Source organism: Erinaceus europaeus, chromosome 15 (genome assembly GCF_950295315.1).
Source record: "Erinaceus europaeus chromosome 15, mEriEur2.1, whole genome shotgun sequence".
NCBI lineage: Eukaryota > Metazoa > Chordata > Mammalia > Eulipotyphla > Erinaceidae > Erinaceus > Erinaceus europaeus.
The window spans coordinates 74151569-74174436 of record NC_080176.1 but is presented as its reverse complement, the minus strand read 5'-3'; the positions used below and the strand labels follow the sequence as shown (position 1 = coordinate 74174436).

At 47.4% G+C, this 22868-nt stretch overlaps 1 protein-coding gene across 8 annotated transcripts in view; it reads right to left on the bottom strand.

Annotated features, from left to right (window-relative positions):
- Positions 1-657: 657 nt before the first annotated feature.
- ZNF532 (zinc finger protein 532) overlaps positions 658-22868 on the bottom strand; it is a 103043-nt gene continuing 80832 nt past the window's right edge. For 7 of the 8 annotated variants that reach the window (XM_060173949.1, XM_060173946.1, XM_060173945.1 and 4 more), the window contains 3 exons: positions 5275-5366; positions 3341-3491; positions 658-2706 (listed from right to left, as the gene is read on the bottom strand). In XM_060173949.1, coding sequence (XP_060029932.1) covers positions 2212-2706; positions 3341-3491; positions 5275-5366 — 738 coding nt within the window. In that variant the 3' untranslated portion in view covers positions 658-2211. Of the gene's footprint in view, positions 2707-3340; positions 3492-5267; positions 5367-22868 lie in introns of all 8 variants that reach the window. The other variant, XR_009545089.1, reaches the window with a different exon arrangement.

The following is a 22868-nucleotide window of genomic DNA, read 5'->3' as shown; positions in this document are numbered from 1 at the left end:
TGCACCCTACTGAAATCGCCCACCCCTCTCCTGCCACTTTCTTAGAATGTAACTTTCTAAGATGTTCATCTAGGCATTTAATAGATGTTACTTCCTGTTAGCCAAGTACTTGAGTTGTTTTAAGAATGGAGAGACTTCCAGGTGGTCTTTATTAGCAAAACAGTGCCCAACTTCAAAAATTTCAGCATCATTACTCTTATACATAATTTTTTATTGAATAGGTATTTGTCACTATGTACATAAATACACAGAGCACTAGGTCTAGCGCCACAAAGGACTGATGAGGGCTTAGGCAAAGTGCCTAATCTGAGCTCAGCCTCCTCCACGAGGAAACTAGGCTCCTGAGAACCGTGTAGCCCACACACAGGTGTATCCCAAGGTCAGTGCTGATCAGCAGAACTGAGGAACAGCACACAGACACAGAGCAAGTGACACCCAGTGAACCCCAACTGAGCAACACTGAATCCCAGCCCTGGGATCACTCGTTGATGGCACTGGCGAGAGTGGCTTGTTAGCCTAGTACCGACACCAATGCCCGTGCCTCCCTTCGGGGTGAGAAGAATTCTGCAACATCCCACCACGCTGGCCCTGCAATGAATCCATTTCCTAAGTGGAATGAAGCTGTCAGAGACCCGCTGTCAATAACTCACGGAAGCACAAGGGCCAAACGTCCCATGTTTATTTACAGGTGAAATGCGTTCAATACAGTTACGATGGATGCAGGGCAGAACACCCGACAGCAGCAAGACCTTTGGAGGAACAGAACATTGACTACAATCTATCATGCAAGTATCTCTATATACACAAAAGAATCTCTTCGTTTTAAAAAACAAAGTACAAAACACAAAATAAAATAAAACCATAAAAACGTGTTTGGGGGATAAATATAAGATACAAAATGCAAAAGAAGACTCAAAACTGAGAGCAGAAATGTAGACGTCTCTCAGAGAACTATGAACGGAAGGGACAGGAGGGGTACCCCCTGGCTGCATTTCGATGAAGCAGAACTACTGGTGTGAATATTCCTCATTGAGATGACAGAACGAGGCCCGGGTGGCTCAGTGCTTCGTCTAAGGGCCGGGGAGGCCTAGCCGGCTTTTGCAATGGGAGGTCAGTGGGTGAAGTCGTGCATCCCAGCTCTAAGTACCAGAACGTTTGGCAGTAGCACCCAGAACAGGAAATGCCTACTTTTTATACAAAGACAGCAAAGGGTTAAGTCAACAATGATACTGTTTTGTTGTTGTTTTAATGTCAAGAGCCAGAGAAATACTTGATATTTTTAGTTGTGTTTCTGTAACAGTGAATAAATTACGTGACAAAGACTTGACTCTATACAAATCTATTGGTCTAACTATGCGTGAGTGGCCTCCACGGTACGCCGGCTCCCTTGGAACGTGCCAGCCTTGCACCGGTGCCCAGGAGACCACCAGCCTGTGTTTGGCTTCCCTGAGCACTCCCGTTCTCTCCCCTTCTTCACGATGGAAGCAGGGAATGCCACATTCCTTACTGGGTTTCACCACTGGGTAAGGAGCTACCTACAGGGCGGCTGGAAACACAAGGCCGCACGCCCAAGTGCCGCCATGTCTGAGGTGTGCACCTCCCCTGGTTAAGAGCAGGCACCGTGAGGATAGTGCTAAGACACTTAAAAGTCCCTAGAGTGTTTCAAGACCCACAGGAACCTACAGTTTATGTAGTGTAGTGACTTCTAAAAATTAAAAACACTAAAAAACAAACAAACAAACAAACAAAAACCAAACAGGCTTTACCATGGCCTGTAGTTAACCCATTCAAATCCGTAACGTACAAAATGGTTTATTTGATTTCAGGAACTGCCCCTGTTGCAAAGAACTCTGTAAAGGAACGGTACAAAAAGCAAAATTCTAACCCAAAAGGGGGGAAAGATCCAAACAAAAAACCTGGAAAACATTTCCCACTAAATACTGATACAAACATGTAACAAAGAGTATAAAAAGTTATTATTCATTTAAATATATACAAACTCTCTTAAACTCAAATACTGTCTTTAATACTTATCAATGTGGAGGGCAGACAGGACCAGATGAGGTGAGGAGGTACATCCAAAGTGAATATATTGCAACGGCCTAGCAGGGACTGTTAACTCTATTATACTGCAAACTTTTGGTAACAAAAACGTCTTTGCTTTCTTCCAATATGGACAGGGATTCTCCCCCCAGCCCGGGGGGGTCGTGGCTATTTCTCGGCGGAGCTCACTCGCTTGGACTTGATGAAGGCCATGCCGTGTGTCCGCATGTGCGCATTTAAGGCCGCTTCCGTTTCGAAGGTTTTGGCGCACACCTTGCACTTCCTGTCAGACGGGACACCGTCTGAGCCCTCATCCTCAGGACCGGGCTTGTTCTCCTGTTGTCCGTCTTCCCCTGCTCCGTTCTGCTTGGACACGGGCTGGGGTTCCTTCAGCTTGTGCACGATGAACAGGTGCCGGGACAGCGAGACATGCGAGGTGTAGCAGAGGCCGCACTCTCGGCACTGGTAGGACGAGCCGTCTGACTTGTGCTGCGGGATGTGCTCGTGGAACTGCAGCAGGTTCTCGGTGGTGAAGCCGCACACGGCGCACTTGTGGACCTTGAACACGTTGATCTTGAGCTTTTTCAGTGGCTGGGTGATGGCACCTCGGGGTGGCCGGAATTCCAAGATAGGCTCTTCCAACTTCCGCTTGGGGCTGGGGACCTTGGGGAGGAAAAAAGAGATGGCACACATGAAAACCCTTCTGTCCGTGGCCAGGTCTCCCCTGCTGGTCTGGAACTTGCCCTCTCACCTTCCTCTCCTGCTTTTGCCAGGCCTCCCCCGACACACACAAAACTTTATGTGTGCTCTTACTGGGTGACCAATCCCCCAGGCCCCCAGTCTTTCTTCCTTCCTTTCCAGATTTCTGGAAAGAATCCAGGATCTTGCACATGGACCATACCACCACTGAGCAGCCCCTACTCCAATTGTTTTTTAATCTTTAAAGAAAGAATAGACACATCTGAAAGGTTAAATGTGTGTCATGGTAGAAAAAGTTAAATGCCAGGAATGAATGGTGGGCTAACGGGATAGTTCACCACGTAAGGTATGTGCCCTGGTTATGTGCTGAGCCTCAGCTGGAGCCCTGGTACCACATGTGAGGTGCTATGGCAACAGAGGAGGCTCTGGCTCTGGTTTCTACGTCTCTCTATCCCAATGGAAATGTGGCCCAGAGAGGTAGGTGCAATTGTATACAGTCAAGGTCCTGGTTCTGCAAACAGTAAAATCAAACAAAGAAGGAGTTTTGAAAGCGAGGGCAACCAGGTTGCCGGCTAAGGGAGCGTCTGCTGGGCTCGACCTTGGCGTCTTCCTTCATCTCTGCCTGCTCGTCGTTGGTGGCCTCTCTCATCTCCTTCAGGTCGGGATCCTTAATGCCGTGCATGAGCTGGATGTGTTTCTCTAGCATTAAGCGCTTGGTGAAGGTCCGCCGGGAGTCGGGGCAGTGCCTGTGGGCAGAAGGCAGGAAGGTAAAGCAGCGGCTGACGCTGAGGGATCCACTGCTGCCTGAAGCTGCCAGGCGCCTGCGGGTTCCCATGCCCCTCAGGACACAAGGCCCAGAGGCAAACGAGCAACTACTGTGAATCAGTCTCTCTCGTGTGTGGAAACAAATTCTCTGCCTTTATATAAAAAAAATTTCCTGCTAGGGCCGGGCAGTGGTACAGCAGGTAGAGTGCACACGTTACCTACCATATGCCAGGACCCGGGTTCAAGTTGCTGGTCACCACCTGCGGGGGAAAAGCTTCCCAAGCAGGCAAACAGTGCTACAAGTGTCTGTCTCCTTCTCTACCTCACCCTCCCTCTCAATTTCTCTGTGCTGTCAAAAAAGGGAAAGAAAAGCAAAGAAGAGGGGAAATCTGCCAGCTTCCTAGCTTGTCTGTTGCCAGTGGGCCATTTGTTCTCATGGTTTGGCTAAAACACTACTTAACCTGTCCGTCTGGGTGGCTCTGATCTGACAAGGGTCTCTCTGAGGAGTAGCCAGTCAACCTCCCAAGTTTTCTTGAGATCGAGTCAGGGGTGTTCCCTCAGGAATTCCACCATAGGACGCTGTCCTGTGACAGATGCTGGGGCTATCACACCTGTCTACTCCACCAGGACGGACAGAAGCTGGAGTGCCCAGCCCAAGCTCTGCAGAGCACACGTTCTGACCACAGCTCCCACTACACTAGTCTTTCTGGAAGACTAAAATGTACAAAGCCAGGGCCAGGCGGTGACACACCAGGTAGAGTACACACACTGCCATGTGCAAGGAGTTGGTTCAAGTTCCCTGTTCCCATCTGCGGGGGGTGCTCCGAGCTAGGCACTAGGAGAGCATGTCGGGAAGGCTGGAGCTCCTTTGTGGCTCGGGCTGGGTCAGGGCCCCGGCCCCTGCCCCTGAAGGGGCGCCTCAGGGTTTATAACCACTGTCCCCAAACCTTACAGAGTCCACTTAGACCCTTGAGAAGTTGGGGGTGGGGAGAGTACCAAGTTCAAGCCCTTCGTACACCAGAGTTACTCCTCGCTCTGATTCCATTCAAGGAGACTGTGTGCCCCTCCACACTACCCTAACAATCTCCCCAGCAGGCCCCAACCCCCGGAACCTTGCGGGTCTGACAGCTCGGGTCACCATGACCTCCCAGCAAGCAGCAGTGTCGCTTCTCCCAGCCCAGGCCCCATCTGAGCGAACGGTGTGACGCTTGCGCACTGGCAGCAACCACAAGCTCTGAGCTTCACATATGAGTCAAGTAGCTCAGTGCTATGTGCCAAGTGGCAGGAACTCGAACCTGGGTCCTTGCATTTGTTCTCCAAGGGTGCTAAGGTGCTCAGGAAAAGCAGTCTGACTCAGGACCTGCCCAGCAGGGTGGGCCCAGGGCCTTGGAGTGAATCAAGCAGCCAGCTCAGCTGGCCATGCCTCCAGCCCACTGTGCACAGGCGCAGAAACACCTCACTCGGCTGTGCACCTGCTAGCCAAGTGCCTCTCCAGTCTCACTAGACACCTCTGGCTAACATCTGGGATGCACACAGGCTATGCGAGAAGCTGCTCTGTTCACTGATATTTGCAAGTGTCCCAACCTGACCCCAGAGTGTCTGTCCAGATGAGAGTAAAGGGGGAAGATCAAGTCTGTCCACTGGGAGCAGAGGGCTGGGGGCTGGAGAGGAGTGGGACCCTGAAAACCCTCCAGGAAGTCCAGCCGACTCCTTCACTGTGCTCGCAATTGCCACCGCATGACTCACGAGCAGGCACACACTTTCCTGATGCCTTTGTGCTTGATCCGGTTGTGGCGGCACAGGCTGTGCGAGGAGCTGAAGGACTTGTCACACTGGCGGCAGGGGTGCTTCTTCATTTGCTGTTTGTGGAGGGAGGGAGTTAAGGAGAGAGAGAGAGAGAGAGAGAGAGAGAAATGCCATCACTCAGGAGGACAAAGCCAGGACCTGCTTTAAATAGTAAGAACTTTTCCCCCACAGTTTAATTCAACTAAGCATTAGAGATCAGCAGTGCAGAAATAAAACGAGGTTTCTTTTCCAAAAAATACTAAATAAAAAGAGATGGAGGGGAGGGGCTAGAAATGAGGATAAATGTCACCGTAAGTATAAACATCACATCTTCCCCAGGCTACTGACACAACGCAAACACTGAGATATTGGAACTGAACAAGAGAAAACATTACATGGAGTTTCTTGGTGGGGCCAGTTGGTGGTGCACCCAGAAGACGGCTCATTACCATGTGTGAGGACTGGGGTACAAGCTACTGTTCCCCACCCACAGGAAGAAAGTTTTCTGAGTGGTGGAGCAGTGCTGCAGGCGTCTCTCCTTGTCTTTCTCTCCCTCTCTACATCCCCCTGCCCTCCACCTCTCACCCTCTATCAAAAGGAAAGAAAACAGAATGAAGAAAACACAAAAACACTGGTCCACAGCGACAGTTCAGCTGAGCAGGGGCTGAGGCCCAGCAATGACCCCGGTGGTAAAGTAACAACAACAAACATTACTATTATTATTTTTTTGCAAGAGAAATATAGTAACTGTTATTTTTTAAGTCAGGTGATATGTGAAAATATAATTCTTCAGTAACTGCCAAATAAAATCAATATTAATCTGTTAAAATCAGAAAGAACACGTTGTCCTAGTTAGCCTACTCTTTTAAACACTTTAACTTTCCCCCTTAAACAAGTCAGTAGTCCTTACAAGTGGGAAGAGTTAGCAAGGGATTTCTATTTTAAATAATGCTATCTGGTTATCACAAGACCATGAAGTTTGAAACCACTTTTTAAAGGCTTCCTGTTGGGAAGGGTGGGAGAGAGACAGAGATGGAGAGAGACAGCACAGATGTGCATGTTAGGAGGACAGGGAGACAGTGAATGCTTCAGGAGTTGTTCCAAGACCCAATGTTCCAAGTTCCCCACTCTGACTAAGAACTAATTGTGATACTTCAGCATATCCCCATGTGGAAGCGTTGAAGTAAAAATAGTAACTGTAAAAAGCAAGCCCTAGGGTGGACTCAGCACTGCAGGCTGTGGTTAAATAAATCGTCATCACAAGGAGTTTAATCAAGAAAGAAATGTCAGCTCTATGGAATTAATGTTAACTCAAGTCATTCAAAAGAAAGCTGGAGGGAGAGTCAGTGTCCACATGAAAAGCGTTACTATTTGCGGCAATAAAAAGATACACAAGATGTGGAACTATGCCCTGTAATCTACCTTGTAACTCACTACTAATCACAAATGAAAAGCGAGACAAAGAGAAAAGAAATACACAGGAAATTGTGAGCGATCTGATAAGGAAATGATGGACCGTCCCTCAATACATTCATACACACACACACACACTCTCTCTCTCTCTCTCTCTCTCTCTCTCTCTTTCATGGTAAACTCTTATTATTATTACTTCCATTTTTCGGATAGACACATACCAACATAGCACTGCTCTGTTTCTCCTGAAGATTCCCTTTGCACGGTCTTCCTATGTAAGCTATTTTCTGGTCCTGAGATGTGGTAATTGTCTAAGTATTGATTTTATATGAAAGGGACTTCAGAACACTCCTGACCCGAGGTGGGAAGCAAATGTACTGAAGAGGTTGACTCCAGCTCCGGAGCCCCAGAGGAGGGTTGGGGCCCTGTCCGGTGGGAGCAGTGCCTGGACTGAAAAATGAGGGTCCAACATGATCCTCTGAGGTTGCTAAAGACGTAAACAAATGTCAGCTCAGGGCCTGGCACACAGAAAGCCTCAACTAGCCCACATCCTTCACTAACGATGGAGCTGCAAGTCCATGGCGCATTTTCAGAGTGGGAAATACTTGTTTTTGACTACAGGTTTATTTCTGGAGCCCAGTGACTGCACAACTCCACCATTGCTGACTGCCATTTTTTTTTCTTCTAGAGGGCGAGAGACAGAGATGTAGAGAAACAGAGAAAGAAGAGACACCTGCGGCATTGCTCCACCCTCATGAAGCTTTTCTCATGGAGTAAGTTAGGGTCTCAGACCTCCTGGCAATATGCATTCTACCAGGTGAGCCTCCTGCCGGCCCCAAGAGTGGGGAGTAATAAATTATTCATTTATTGCCACCAAGGTTATCATTGAAGTTCAGTGCCTACAATTTTCACCATTCCCAGCAGCCATTTATTTATTTATTTTTTAAAGAAATCTTTTTTTATTAAATAATTATTCCCTTTTATTGCCCTTGTGGTTTTATTGTTATAGATATCATTATTACTGTTGTTGTTGGATAGGACAGAGAGAAATGGAGAGAGGAGGGGAAGACAGAGAGGGGGAGAGAACGAGAGACACCTGCAGACTTGCTTCACCGCTTGTGAAGCGACTCCCCTGCAGGTGGGGAGCCGGGGGCTCGAACTAGGATCCTTATGCCGGTCCTTGCACTTTGTGCCATGTGCGCTTAAACTGCTGCACTACCGCCTGACTCCCTGTAACCGTTTATTTTTATTGGAGAGATTAATGGTTTACAGACAGCAGTAAAGACAGTTATTGGTACACGTGTAAACTTTCTCAGTTTCCTGCAAAACACGCTCACCTCCCAGCTAGGTCCCCCTCCACCGTCGTGCAATCAGGATCTGAAAACCTCCCGAGTTCTTTGATTTGATGCAATACTCCCAACAGCCATTTTTTAATATGAGGAAAAGAGATAGCAACAACAAGTGGAAAGGAAAGATGTCTGCAGCATTGTTCCACAGCTGCGAAGCTTCCCTACTACTGCAGGTGAGGGCCAGGGACTTGAACCTGGTTCTGCATGCTTGTACTCTACTGGGTGCGCCACCAACGGGCCCCAATAGTATCTTTTAAATCAAGCAAGTCAGGCTGGCAGGTGTTTGAAAGAGTGCTAAGCCTGGACAAAGGCAACAAAGAGAGTTTCTTCTCCAAGGTCAAGAGTCAAACCCGTGCCTTTACTCTTTTCCTTAGGATCTAATTTATGGAGATGAAAAAGGAGGCCGTGAAATAGCAAGGTAATATCAGAAATGTACTGTCCCTCCTCCCCAAGCCATCCTCCTTAGCAAAGTCTGAGGGCACAGACCAGCAGTCATCTCCGACCTCAGGAATTAGCATTCATGACTGAGAGGGATTCAGGTCGCATCTACCAATAGAATACAGTTTCAGTAAGAGTCTGTCATGAACAGCTCTTCTGGCTCAAGGAAGGAACTTAAATGTCTAAGATACCAGACTATAATGAACATGTATTATAAACATAAAAATAAGTATCTGAATATAAACAGTATCTTTTGAGTTGTGTCCAGGAAGATCAGCAGCAGCAGTGCCAACGTCACTAGAAGAATCAGAGCCCAGGACTGAAACCAAGATGGTCAGAGCAAGTGATCACAAGTCATGGGCAGAACTGAGAGAAACCTTCCTCCCCACAGCCCAGGCCATGAGGCCTCAGTATCTGTCAGTCGGATTTTCCATCAATGCAAAAGACTTAACATTCTACTTCTTGTTGTGGTATAGTTGATACAAAAATCAAGATATTCAGAGAGAAATATCAATAACGAGATTCACAGTACATCACATCAACACAAAGCAGCTTAGCTGAGTCAATAATTACTATTCTCAAAGAGTGGTAACATGGGAGAAATTCATTCCTTTCAAATCTTTGTGGAAACACGCAGCAGCGAATTATGAAATCCCTAAACAATGAAGCAGGGTTTCAAGAATCACTTATGACAAAAAAAATTACAGCTTTGAATACTAGTTTCCAGATCAAATTTGCATGTCTGCATTACCTCACACAGCAGATGCCTTCCCTCTTCACTAAATTTTAAATATGGACTTAGACATGCTCCACCTAATTTGTGGCATCTCTTTAATGTTCTAATCATCAGTACTCGGATTTGTGACAGAGAAAACAATTGTTATAGTCCAAAGCAGGGAGGGGGAGATAGTATTGTGACTGTAAAGGGACTCACCATTCTGTCGCCAAGGCTTGCAAAGTTTATTTACTTCCTCTGGGCTCCCATGTTGCACAAACTGACTCTGCGGGAGCTGGGGCCTTGAGTAGACTATATCTGATTCAAATCTAGAGAGCTGGAGTGAAAGTTCACCCTGTAGGCTGTGCTTATGACACAGGTCTGAGCCCCAGCACCACATGAGACAAAGTTCAGTGCTATGATGTCTCTCCTCCCCATCTCTGTCTCTCTGAATGAAGAATAGTGGCCCAGGAGAGATGAGATGATATGTGTTAGAGGTCCTGGCTTGTCGTAAGAGAAAGAAACATGTCTTCCAATTCCACTGTGAGTGACTTTATTTGATCTTAAGTTGGATTCCTCTAGTACATCTTTAAAATAACACAAACACTTGGATATAATTCCTCAACTTCCTCCCCAATCTCCCGCTTTCACCTTCACATCTTTCGAGAAAGAAACTGCCCACCCTTCTTCAAATCCTTGTTCTGGACTCAGCAGCCAGGGGGGGCTCAGGGTCAGAAGGCCATGATTCCTCTGACTCCAGTCCCCAGAGGGAACATGGGGACCTGTCTTGGATGGCTGCTGTCTCCCTCCATCTGGTCAGAACCCTCCCGCCTCTCGCCCTCTTCCACCCCCACCACTTTTCCTGGGATTCCCACTATGCACCAGCAAGGATAGGAGTTCCAATAGTCCGGCAACCCTCCAGCACACTTGAGACCGTTTTTATTTTACTGCTTTTACAAAGGACAGCTAGCGGTATTTTGTTGTGGGTTTGACGTGAGTTTCTCTAATCACTCATCATATTAGGTTAAACATTTTCCAATTGACAGGAGAACACTTACATCGTATACTACTTCCTCCAAGGGAAAAACAAACAAACAAAACCCTAAGCCCTGCAAGTTTGTTTTTAAACAATTTCTCATTTCAGGAGTTTTACTTAACAGGAACTCTGTGAAAAGACATGATGAGTCTTTCGCCCCTGTACCCTAGCGTTCAGCATACGGAAATGGCTCGGCAAACATCTGCTGCGTGAGTGAATAGCTGAATGAGGGGAAGAGTAACTGAACACACAGGTCTCTTGTGGAAAAGCGGCAGCAGGTTCTAGAAAGGGACCAGAGTGCACTTTGGGAGAGAGCGCTACACCAGAGCACACGTGTTCTGTTTGGGAGGATGGTGAGGCAGGGACATGCTTAAATCCCGATAGAGAAATAAGCTACATTCAAGTACTTGGCATTTCAATTGAGACACTAAGTAGATTGCTACTCCTCTATTTTCTTTTTCATATCAATGGAAAAAGTAATATATCTAAGAGACATCACTGTAATATGCAATATTTAAGTGAGTGATCAGATCTTTTTTTAATTACTTAAAATGCGTTTTATTCAGTGTCATCAATAAAAATTAACTGATTAAAAGAAAAAGAAATAAGCTATAAGGCTGGGGAGACAGCATAAAGGTTGTGCAAAGACTTGCATGTCTGAGGCCTTGAAGTCTTGAGTTCAATCGCCAGCACCACCTTAAGCCAGAGCTGTGCACTTGTTAAAATTTAAAAAGTCAGAGCAAATAAGATGATGATAACAAACAGAACACAGGATAGCGACAAGGGGCGAGTCAGAGAGAGGAACCAGGCTTCCTGTGTGGCTGAGCGAGGGAGCCACATGCACAGGTGTGGTGTCCACCGAAGTCAGCAGCAAGCGGGCGAGTGGGGAAGGAGCGGGAAGCTGCAGGAATGCCCAGCTCGCAGCTTCCATTTTCAAAGGGAGATCTATCCTTGATGCATCCAGATACCACAGCCTTCCTGTCCCTCTTACAGACACCAAATGCTCATTGGGAAGTGGAAATATATATATATATATATATATATGGTTGATTTTAATTTCACCAAGAGAAATAATAACCATGGTGGGTTTCTAGCTCTGTGACCCTCTCACGTCTGCTGAGGGCATGGATCCAATAAGCCTATGCTGTGTGTACTAATTTGTCACCTGGATTTTCCCATGTATAAAACACACAGGCACACACATTTTGATGTTTTGATATTTTTCTTCTTTTAAAAAATATTTATTTATGCCTTTTCTTCTTTATAAACATTTTATTTATTTGTTGGAGGAGCAAGAGACACCGGCAGCACTGAACCTTCTCACAGCCCCAGAGGGGAGGGGAGGGCCATAACTTTGCAGCCCAGAGGTAATACATTTGATGAAGCGTCAGAGCTCCAAGCGTGAGGCCACAAGTCCACTGCCAGGGTGATATTCTGGTTTCCTCCCCCGCACCTCATGAATAAATAAATCTTTCAAAAATAAACACCTTAAAAAGGAAGATGCAACAACGAAAAATTAAAACAGGTCTGGTATCTCAAAGGTAGAGCTGGGAGGCTCTGTGCACGTGCTGGGCGTGGGTGGGCGCCGACAGAGAGAAGCATGGAATCAAAAGTCACTTCTAAGTCTCTGCCATGAACACCCAGTAAACTGGCACTTCAGTCACTAACAGAGAAAGCAGGGGAGAAGCGGGTTTAGGGGAGAGGCGGGTGAAGACAGTGCTATGTCTGTGTTGCATTCAGAGTGTCCGTGGGAAAGCTGAGTCTGAATCCACAGTTAGACTGAGACAAGGACCAGGTCAGAGAGAGAAATCTGTGAGGAACAAGGCCTTCAAAAACACGGCCTGATTGGGAGTCGGGTGATAGTGCAGGGGTTAAGCGCACGTGGCGCAAAGCGCAAGGACCGGCGTAAGGATCCCGGTTCGAGCCCCCAGCTCTCCACCTGCAGGGGAGTCGCTTCACAGGCGGTGAAGCAGGTCTGCAGGTGTCTCTCTTTCTTTCCCCTCCTCTTTCCATTTCTCTGTCCTATCTAACAACAACGATATCAATAACAACAACAACAATAACTACAACAACAATGAAAAACAAGGGCAGCAAAAGGGAAAATAAATATAAAAAAATTAAAAAAACAAAAAACACAGCCTGCACGAGCACTGAGAGGTAGCTAGAAAATGAGAGAACAGAACCCAGAGCCATTGACAGGGTGGCATGAGCGCTGTCTCTCTCCAAGTTCTTAGACAGGAAGTGCTGGTGGGTCAAACGCCATGTGAAGGGGCCACGCTGTGACCCAGTGGGCAACACAGGGGCTGCAGAGACTCCTGCTGTCAGCACAAGCAGCATGCGGGAGGCAAGAGCGGACAGACAGACGCCAGGCTGTGAGAGGCCCTGCCTCCACACTACATTAACAGGTTCCCACAGCACAGCTCTGGAAGAGGGTGTACATCTGGGTCAGATCTGGGAGGTCCTCTGGGCCCCCCGCCTGTGGTCTCAGGGCTTTCTCCAGTGGGAACAGCAAGAACCTCCACCCAGAAGAGGCCCTGCCCTCCCTGTGGCGGTCAGCCAGGAAGGAACTGTCTAGACTTCCATGTTGTTCTCAGCTGGCCTGTCTCCTGAACCTCCAAATCTCCAAACCTCCAAACCTCCTCCACGAGGCTTGTTGCCCTGCTCCCAGCCCTCACTGCTGTGTGAACTGTGTGCTGGTGCTGCAGTTGTGTCGGCTCTCTCTCTCTCTTAAGAAAAAGGATAATTTCTGGGACTACAAGATTTGGGGGACATATTATCAAGCTGAAAATTAAGGTCAGAGGCTGGCAGTCTTTTCCTGGAGGGCCACACAGAGCAGGCACGGCCAAGCTGAAACTCCCAGCTCTGCCTGGAACCCAAAAGCAGCCCCACTCAATGCTACACAGCTGGACGCACTGATTCCAGTAACCTATTCACAGAAGCCGGCAGCCAGACTGCACAGCACAGCATGCCACCCTGCCGTAGACCACAGACTCACTATACAGGAAGCTAAGTGGCCAAGGAGGTGGCTCAGTGAGTTAGATACAGGACCAGCTCGCATGAGGTCCAGAGTTCAATTCCCAGCACAGCCCAAGCCGAAGTAGGGCTCTGGTTTCTCTTTCTCTTTCTCTCCCTCTCTCTCATACATATAAAACAAAAATTATTTCTCCCCCCCCCCTTTTTAACCTGTTTTCCTTCCTTTACCCCCTTTCTTTCCGTCCTCCCTCTGTTTCTTGCTTTCCAAAGCCTTGTGCATGTGCAGTTTCACTGCTCCCAGGTCAGTTTTTTTCATTCTGAGAGACACAGAGAGAGACATCTCTAAAAAGATACGGTCCAAACGAGAGAGCTCATCCAGCAGGGTGCATGCCTTGCCGTGTGCAGACCACAGGCCTCTCCTGCAGACCCTCCTCCAAGAAATCCTCACGAAGAAAAGCCTGAAGAACTACATTCCTCTCTTCACCGTACACAAGACCAAGGGCTCACTGGCTGAGAGACTCTCAAGAGTCACAGGCCACCTGCATATAAGAGGAGAAAGCTCTTTGCCCGATTCCTCCAGGCCGGGGTTGAGTCCTGTCTCTTCTCCTGAGGAGATCTGGCACGGCTTGGGGTTCCTGTGCTCAGTGAATGCCATCTTCAAGGAGGGCCTCCGGGGGAAGAGATGGCAGTGTTTCCATCTAATAAGGCCTCTAATATAATCCACCACATTCAAAGCCATCTAGGAGCCAGCAGGGGAAGGTGGTAGAGTGGTTAAGACATTGGGCTCTGAGGCATGAGGTCCTGAGATGTTCAGGTTGTCTCTCTTTCTCTCATTAATACACCTGTAACAACATATAAGTATATATACACTCTCTGTGTGCCTGCTAGGCCATAGAAACGACCCTGGTTCAAGCCTGGTCCCTACTGTGGTGCTGTGGTGTTTCTCTGTCTCTTTCTATCTAAAAACAAGTCAGTTCCGGAGTAAAACCCTGGCAATGACGAGAAAATTAATCTGAGATAGCTCACCTGAAAGGGCTAGGATTACCTAGATCAATCCTCCATTTCCTCCCTATACTTCAACCCCCTGGTGCACCACATGGGAGCACCAGCACTGGAGGATGGCTTAGTGCTGTGTTGTCTCTTTCTGTGTGTCCTTTTGAGAATGGTGACATCTTCTATATGTGTTAGGCTGGAGAAGTCTAGGTGATGACCCCCCCCCCAAAAAAAAGTGATCTAAATAGAAGAGATGTCACTGTGAAGGCTCTCCTCCATACAATCACTATTTCAGAGAAGAAGAAAATACTGCTACAGAATAAAAAGTTTAGAACACACTAAGACTTGCCAAGGGACTCTCTCTAAGACTGTGCATTTTCACAGCTCAAGAGAGAAGAAACGAGCTATTGGCCGGGGAGGTGGCTCAGTTGTGGAGCACAGGCCTTGCACCATAAGGTCCTGAGTGTGATCCCCAGCACTGCATATGCCAGAACAGTGCTCGGGTTTGTATGTACAGACACGCGAGAGTACACTAGTCCTTCTAGAGACGGCCAGTTTTTATCAGATGACTTGTAGGAAACCATGAACGAAAAGCAACAGACAAGCACACGTATCAGAAAGGTTAAGCTGAAAACTAACCAATCATGGTTTTTCTCCTGAGTCCCTCCCCATCCTTGTCATAGATGAACCTTGCCCGCTGTCCCAGTGACCTGTATGGACCAGAAGCTGCAGGCGGGTGAAGGCAGCAGCAGCACAGGCCAGGCCAGGCCACTCCAGCGCCACGGCTGCTCTGTGCACCTGTCTCCTGGGTGCCGGCTCTTCTGCGATGACACAGATATCAGCGGCTAAGACAAGGGGGCTCTCTCTTGCTCTCCCCAGAACAGTCTTGTCCACACAAGTCTGACCTACAGCACACACCTACGTTAGTGGAAACGCGCTGAATGAATGAGAGAATCTCCCTCCAGACCTCACCCGGGGCCCCAGCTCTTCTGCCAAACAGCAAAGAGCCTGCACACACTCCTAACTCCGGGTGACCGAACAACTGGGAGGTGAAATGATAGGCTCCAGGAGTGGCAGGCAGAAATAATGGGGATTTCCCCGCCATGCTCCCGCTCTACTCTATGCGGCCCCTGGGGAGAAATCGAGGTGGCCCCATCAGCTCCTGGTGTCCTCTGTGCTGGGCTTTCTGATAAGGTCAGCTGTGGCCAGCCCAGCCTTTCATTTCCTCTGGCGCCTGTCTGGGCATGTAGTCACTTCCTGGTGGCTTTGAGGTACTTAGCAGCTGAGAGACAGAACTGTGTGCTGAATCTTTAAAGTTTAAAGACTTGTTCTAGGTACTGGATTTCAGGCCCTAGTTTTTGAAAGAAATTACAAATGGATGCCGCATTCCTGGCATGGGCAGAAAGGCCCACCCAGGAGAGTACTCCGACCTGCTCTGGCCTAACACCAGGAGAAACCCAGACTCCCTCCAGACCTGGAGTCACCTCTCCCGACCCAGCCCCAGCCCCAGCCCCAGGGACCACCCACATCTCCACCCCACCTGCTGGGGGTGCATGGTGAAGAAAGGCATACTGGGGCCCAGGCTTCATGGGAAACAAGGCAAGGGGGCAAGGGGACTTCAGTGTGGTCTGGGGCAATGGACGGAAACAAGTTCACTGCTCGGCCATGATGGTGGGGGCCAGCTCCTGGTGTGGGTGCTGTTCCTCCTAAAAAATGTCCTCAAGCAGAAAGCCCTCTCTGTCCCAGACTTCAGCCAGACATCTCACCCCCAGAGACAGGAGACTAACTCAGCAGAAGCTGAGGGAAGGAGGAGCCTGGTGGGGGAGGCACTGCAGATGCCTGGGTGGTCAAAAACCTGGCATCTCCTCAAGACAGTGGGGGGGGGGGAAGAGACCCACTTCAGCCAGTGATGGCTCAGTCCATGTTCCAACAGTCTCTCAGCATGTCTGTAGAACTCTCCAGTGAGTTTATAGAAAAGATCCTTCCTAACATGGCACCAACAGACATCTGACCAAACACAGACATTTCACACCTAAGAGCAAATCTTCCAGGAATCTGGGAGGGGAACTGCCTTCTGGCCAGGGACACAATTTGGAATGCCGTCTTATTTTGGAAGACTCGGTCATCTTTCTCAAAAGGTTGTATTTTTCCTTACTTCTCGTCCTTCATGAAAGGCAGCACCTTTCAGAAGGGGAAGCCGGTCCCCGCCTGCCATTTCATCATCTTTGAATCCAGAGGGTCCAGTGTCTGAGCTCCAGTTCTGCACCTTGACTTGATTTTAGTTCAGTAGAAGGGGCAAGGAAGACGCGACTGCCTAGCACATGGGAGGTGGAGGGAGCTGCCTGGGCTTTTATCCAGGAGTAAAAAATTTTAAATAGCTCAGTCCTCAGGGAATCTGATAGGAATTATAAATGACCATGGGAAAGTCATTAGCAAAGAAGAAAGTCATACCCATCACAAAGACTTGCTGTTGGGGGTCGGGTGGTAGCACAGTAGGTAAAGCACACATGGCACAAAGCACAAGGACCTGCCCAAGAATCCCTGGCTCCCTGGGTAGAAATCTTGTAGTCCCAGAAATTACCCTTTTTCTTAAGAGAGAGAGAGAGAGAGCCCACTCAACTGCAGCACCAGCACACAGTTCACACAGCAGTGAGGGCTGGGAGCAGGGGAACAAGCCTCATGGAGGAGGAGCTTTGGAGGTTTGGAGGTTCAGGAGACAGGCCAGCTGAGAACATGGAGGTCTAGACAGTTCCTTCCCGGCTAGCTGCCACAGGGAGGGCAAGGCCTTTTCTCCTGGGTGGAGGTCCTTGCTGTTCCCACTGAAGAAAGCCCTGAGACCACAGGCGGGGGGCCCAGAGGCCCTCCCAGATCAGTCCCTGGCTCCCCACCTTCAGGGGGGGTCACTTCACAAGTGTGAAGGTGAAGCAGGTCTACGGGTGTCTATCTTTCTCTCCCCTTGTCTCCCCCTCCTCTCTGGATTTCTCTCTGTCATATCCAATAACAAGAACAACAAGGGCAACAAAATGGGAAAAATGGCCTCCAGGAGCAGTGGATTCTTAGTGTATGTAGGCACTGAGCCCAGTGACAACCCTGAAGAAAAAGAAAAAAAGACTTGCTGTTGTTCTAACCATCGCAAAACTTTATACCAACATCTGAAGCATCCCACTAACTCTCAGCACTCAGACTGAAAGCCCTAAGCTGATCTCTCATCTAACTCCTCCTTCAGAGCAGGGCTTCAAGGAGGCATACTGAAGAAAGATGGGCTGGGGAGATAACACAGCAGTTTACACAACAGATTTTCATGCCTGAGGTTCAGAAGTCCCAGGTTCAATCCCTAGCACCACCATAAAACAGAGCTGAGCAGTGCTTTTGTACACAAAACCAAACCAAACCAGAAGTGAGGGAGGAGGAAGGGTGTGAAAGTTTAGGGTCCCAGTCATCTGGAGGAATCTAAACACAGCCTTCACCTCCATGCCCCGCCCCAACCCCCCACAGCAAGGCCAGCTCAAGAAACTCTCTGGGGCTAGTGGAGTAGCTCCCCGGGGCGGGCATCAGCTTTGCCACATGCAGGCAGGTCCAGGTAGGCTCAGCTCCCACTATGGAGCACGTGGAGGACTATGGCCCTGGGGTGACTGTGGTGCTGTGATCCTTTCTTCTTCTTCTCTCTGGGAAAAGAGGCCTAGAGAGGCAAGAGCCCAGGATTAACAGATAAACTACCGTTCTTGTTCTGCTGGTCTCTGCCAGGTCCTCTCCCCAGAACCCTGAGCTTTAAGTGAACTCCTGATGAGGGATGGGCTTTTCACACTGCAGTCGGACTACAGACACTTTCTGCAGGCCTCACCTCGGTCCCCTGTACTGCCCATCCCACTACCCAGCAGCCAGCCCCCAGACTCACAACAGCAGACAGAACACCATCCTCAGAGACGCCGGTTTGGAATAGAACACTAAACGCCAACCTGACAAAGTGACCGGTCCTCACCTGGTCCTCTGCATGGAATTTCTGTAATAATCCCTTTTGTCAAAGCAGCTGTCTTGGCTACTTTTCTTTTTAAATGTGATTTAAAACACAGTGATTCAGCAAGTTATGGGTACAAAATTGTCAATAAACAAAAGTACGTCACTTAATATCAGATCACAAAATTGGGAGAATATGCAAAGTACCTTATAATTTATAAGTAATAAAAGGATGTAAACATTTTTTTAAAAAAATTGGGAGAACTGAGTAAAATGCTGAAAAAATATTTTATTTATTTATTTAATATTTTATTTATAAAAAGCAAACACAGAATCATAGGATAGGAGGGGTACAACTCCACACAATTCCCACCACCAGAACTCCATAGCCCATCCCCTCCCCTGATAGCTTCCTATTCTTTATCCCTCTGGGAGTATGGACCCAAGGTCATTGTGGGATGCAGAAGGTCTGGCTTCTATAATTGCTTCCCTGCTCAACATGGGCGTTGACAGATCGATCCATACTCCCAGCCTGCCTCTCTCTTTAAACCCCTAAAGTTGGTACAAAATTAGTATCAAAGGGGCCAAGTGGTGGTGCATTTGATACTCAATGGTACTCAATTGGTACTCAATGTGGTTGAGCGCACACATTACAGTGTATAAGGCCCCGGATGCAAGCCTGGGTGCAAAAAAAGGGGGAAATGGTCACTGGGTGTGGTGGATTCATTGTGTGGCACTGAGCCCTAGCAATAACTCTGTTGACAATAAAAATAAATAAAAGGGGCTGAGCGGTGAGTGCACACCTGGTTGAGTGCACACATTACCTTTGACAAGGACCCTGGTTCAAGTCCTCAGTTCCCATCTATAAGGGGAAGCTTCCATAGAAGCTGTGGTGGGGGCTGGACTTGAACCTGGATCTTACACATGGCAAAACAATGAACTATCCAAGTTAGCTGTTTCACTGGTCCAGGGAGCAGGAGTCTTTCAAACTAAGGGAGAGCATCATCCCAAAATGTGAGTCAACTAAGGAAAATGGCCACCAGTGTCTAGAGCACCTGAGGGCAGTCTGGGAAGTGGCTTAGCAGGTAGAGAGCACAGAGCCTGTGTGAAGCCCCAGGTTCCATGCCTGGCATCGCACGGTACTCTTGTCACCTTCAGAAAACAAGCCAGCAAAGCACTTGAGGTAGTTGGGTTTGTCTAGTGTGTCCCAGCTGAGATGTAGCTATCGAGGGCCTGCTGAGAGGGGCCCAGGGAAGCACACTGGGAAGACGGACAGTTTTGAAGAAATGCAACATAACATGACTCAGGGCACTGACAGCACACGCAAGAAAACTCTCCTTGGCTACAGTCAGGACTAGAAACCAGCAGGCACTGACAATGGTGCAAACGAAGGCAAATGGGCATGAAGTGGTTAAGCAGGGGAAAGGGTTTGGAAAGAGTAGAATGAGTTGAGGGAAGCTGGACACCCAGCTGCTGTGGGCAGAAGTAGGAGTTAGTGTAGGTCCCTTGTTGGACAGGCTTAAAGCCTCTGCATTGTCTAGGAGGCTGGCACACAGAAGTGGCTGGCTGTGTTCCAGGGACCAGAATGCAGGCAGGAAGGACAGCAGAGGGGCCAGGGCAGCAGGGGTAACTGGAATTTGCCAGAGAGGCGTGAGTGAGTTAACTGTTTCTGGGATGGAAACCTGAGGGGTGTTCTGGTGAGCAGGAAGCCCGGGGGATGGAGCAGTGCTCAGCAGGAAAGCAGCAAGTAAAATGCTTCTCATGGGCCAGCAAGACAGTTCATTTACAAGGGCACCCAGCTTACCACTAGCACAGCCCAGGTTCAAGCCCAGAAGGTGCCAGCTGGGGCATAAGTGGGAGGGTAGAACCACAGACCACAGAGCGCCGCTTGAAAAAAGCACCCGCAGAACTGCATCAGAAGACACACAAACACTCAGATGCACATAAAACAACATTTTCCAGTAAGGAAAGTACAATCGAAGCCACAGTGAGTAATTATTAGCATGACTGTAGTGGAAGCAAAAGAAATTGCCAGGGCCTGCAATGGTAGATCACAGGTGAAGACGGCACTTTGCCGTGTGTGACAGGCTCAAGTTCAAGGTCCAGCACCACAGGAGAGGTAAGCCCTAGTATTTGTTATCTCCCTGAATCAAAAAATGTCATTGGACGGTGAAACTGCACATTTTGTTATCTCCCTGAATCAAAAAATGTCATTGGACGGTGAAACTGCACATTATTAAGGACACACACACACACACACACATACACACACACACGAGAGTGAAGGAGGGGGAGGGGGAAAAACTGGGACCTAAGTAATTATACATGATGTAAACATAGATAAGTGAAACTAAAAGGACAGACTATGAAAGACATAGAACATATATCAAATACCTAATCAGCATTTTAAAGAGACTATATTTTTAGTAAATCAAAATTAGAGAAGAAATTGGGAGAATGGCCAACAGATTATGGTACTCCCAAAGAGGGAATAACTTGCAGTCATTAAATATCTTAATCACAGAGTCTGGGAAATGGCTCACCCAGCGGAACAGTTCACCATATGTGAGGACAAGAGTTCAAATCCCAAATAGCACAGGAAGCCTTGCATGTGAGCCAAAAGCTTCATAAACAGTGGAACATGTTGTGTTATCTCGCCTTTTCTCTGCCTCTCTTCCTCTCTGCTCTCCCTCTCTCTCACTTGTAACTTAAAAAAAAAAAAAAAAGTTCAACAGGAGTCCAAGCAACATGCCTGGTGACACTAATTAATTGCCACATGGGTAAAATGTTATTATAATTGTTGTTTTCAATGGGCTGGCTTCACGGGCGGGTAACAGACGACCAGGGACTCATGGTTGAGCTGTAGGCAGTATCTCTTTATTCATGCAGGACGCAGTGCAATCTAAGCCGAGTTGAGCTAAATAAAAGTACTGTAAAACTCACAATGCTGTCTTTATATATACTTGCGAAATAGGGTGGAAACAGGATGTGACATAGAGAGGGTGGAGAGAAAAGTGACTGGTGAAAATCAGAGTGTGACAAAGAGGGGGCAGAGCAGGCGAGAATCCTATCACTGAACCACAAATGCCCTGGAGGGAGGGTGGAACTTGTTAACAGTGGTTATGTAAATAGAATGAAGTGGTTATGTAAATAGAATAGTGTTAAGCAGGGGGGATTTAAACCAAATGAAACAGAAGGGGTCTCATGCATACCAACAATAATGACAAGTGAGCATATCAAAGCACAGAGCAACAGCACATTAGATATTTACTTTGTTAAAATAATCACTCTGTTGGATTTGGGGAATAAAAGTTCTTGCCTCAAATATATAATGCATGCCAGAGATGGGGCTACATAGTAGCAGCAGCTGTGTTTCTCTCCTCTCCTCTCCCTGGTCAACTAGGAATATCAAAGATCACCTGAGACTGCAACAAGAGAAGACTAGGACTGCCTTGGGAACCCACCAAGTCACCTATAAAAAGTCCTCAGGCTACCATAGACTAAAGGGCAGAAAAAGAACAAAAGAGGTTTTAACAACCACTGTGCTTCAACTCAGGAATTGAGATAACATTGTAACAACTGTTAATTTCTATAACTGTGAACACTTTAAGTACCTTACTTAGACACAAATCAACCCAGACAAGAGTGATGAGTGGACTGAAAAGTACAGAGAGAGGGACCTCAAAATACACTATATACAATGGTTAAACCAATAAGAAACATTGGAGAAATGAACCAGGAAAAGCCCAGCTAAAAGCCTCCCCAAAGGTAGAAACACATAAGAATGAAGACAACATCCAAACACTAACTGAGACATTGGTCACAGGAGTGAGAAAGAGTTTGAAAGAAATGTCATCAGAAATGCAGAAACAACAAATGAGACTCTGAAAGAAAACACTATCTCCAGGTAATTAGAGAACTGAAAGTTGAACTAGCTAGCTGAACAAGCTAATACAGTATAAGAACAGAGTAACAAAATAGCTGAGCTATAGAAAACAACAGAGGGGAAAGAGAATAGAATAAATGAGGCAGAAAACAGAATTAGCAAGATTGAGGACAAATTAGAGAAAACTAAGAAAGAAGTAAAAGATCTCAAAAAGAGATTAAGGGATACTGAAATCAACAACTGAGACATATGGAATGACTTCAAAAGAAATAATATACACATTATAGGTCTACCAGAGGAACAAAAGAGAGGGAGGGGAAGAAAGCATTCTTCAGGATACAATAGATGAGAACTTCCCTAGTTTAGACAACATAAAAGACATAATGGTTCAAGAAGCCCAGAGGGTCCCAAACAGAATTAACCCAGACTTAAAGACACCAAGGCACATCATATTTAGAATGAAAAGGAATAAGGATAAAGGATCCTGAAGGCTGCAAGAGACAAACAAGAGCCACTTACAGAGGAAAACCCGTAAGGTTAGCAGCAGACTTCTCCACACAAACACTACAGGCCAGAAGAGAATGGCAAGATATCTATCGAGTGCTCAATGAGAAAAGTTTTCAACCAAGACTACTGTATCCTGATAGACTGTCATTCAGACTAGATGGAGGCATCAAAACCTTCTCAGACAAGCAACAGTTGAAGGAATCAACTATCGCTTCTATAAACAGTCAGACCACCATAAACATGCCATACATCAGAACACCAAAAATCTACAATAATGACATTAAAATATCTTAATATCTGTAATATCAATAA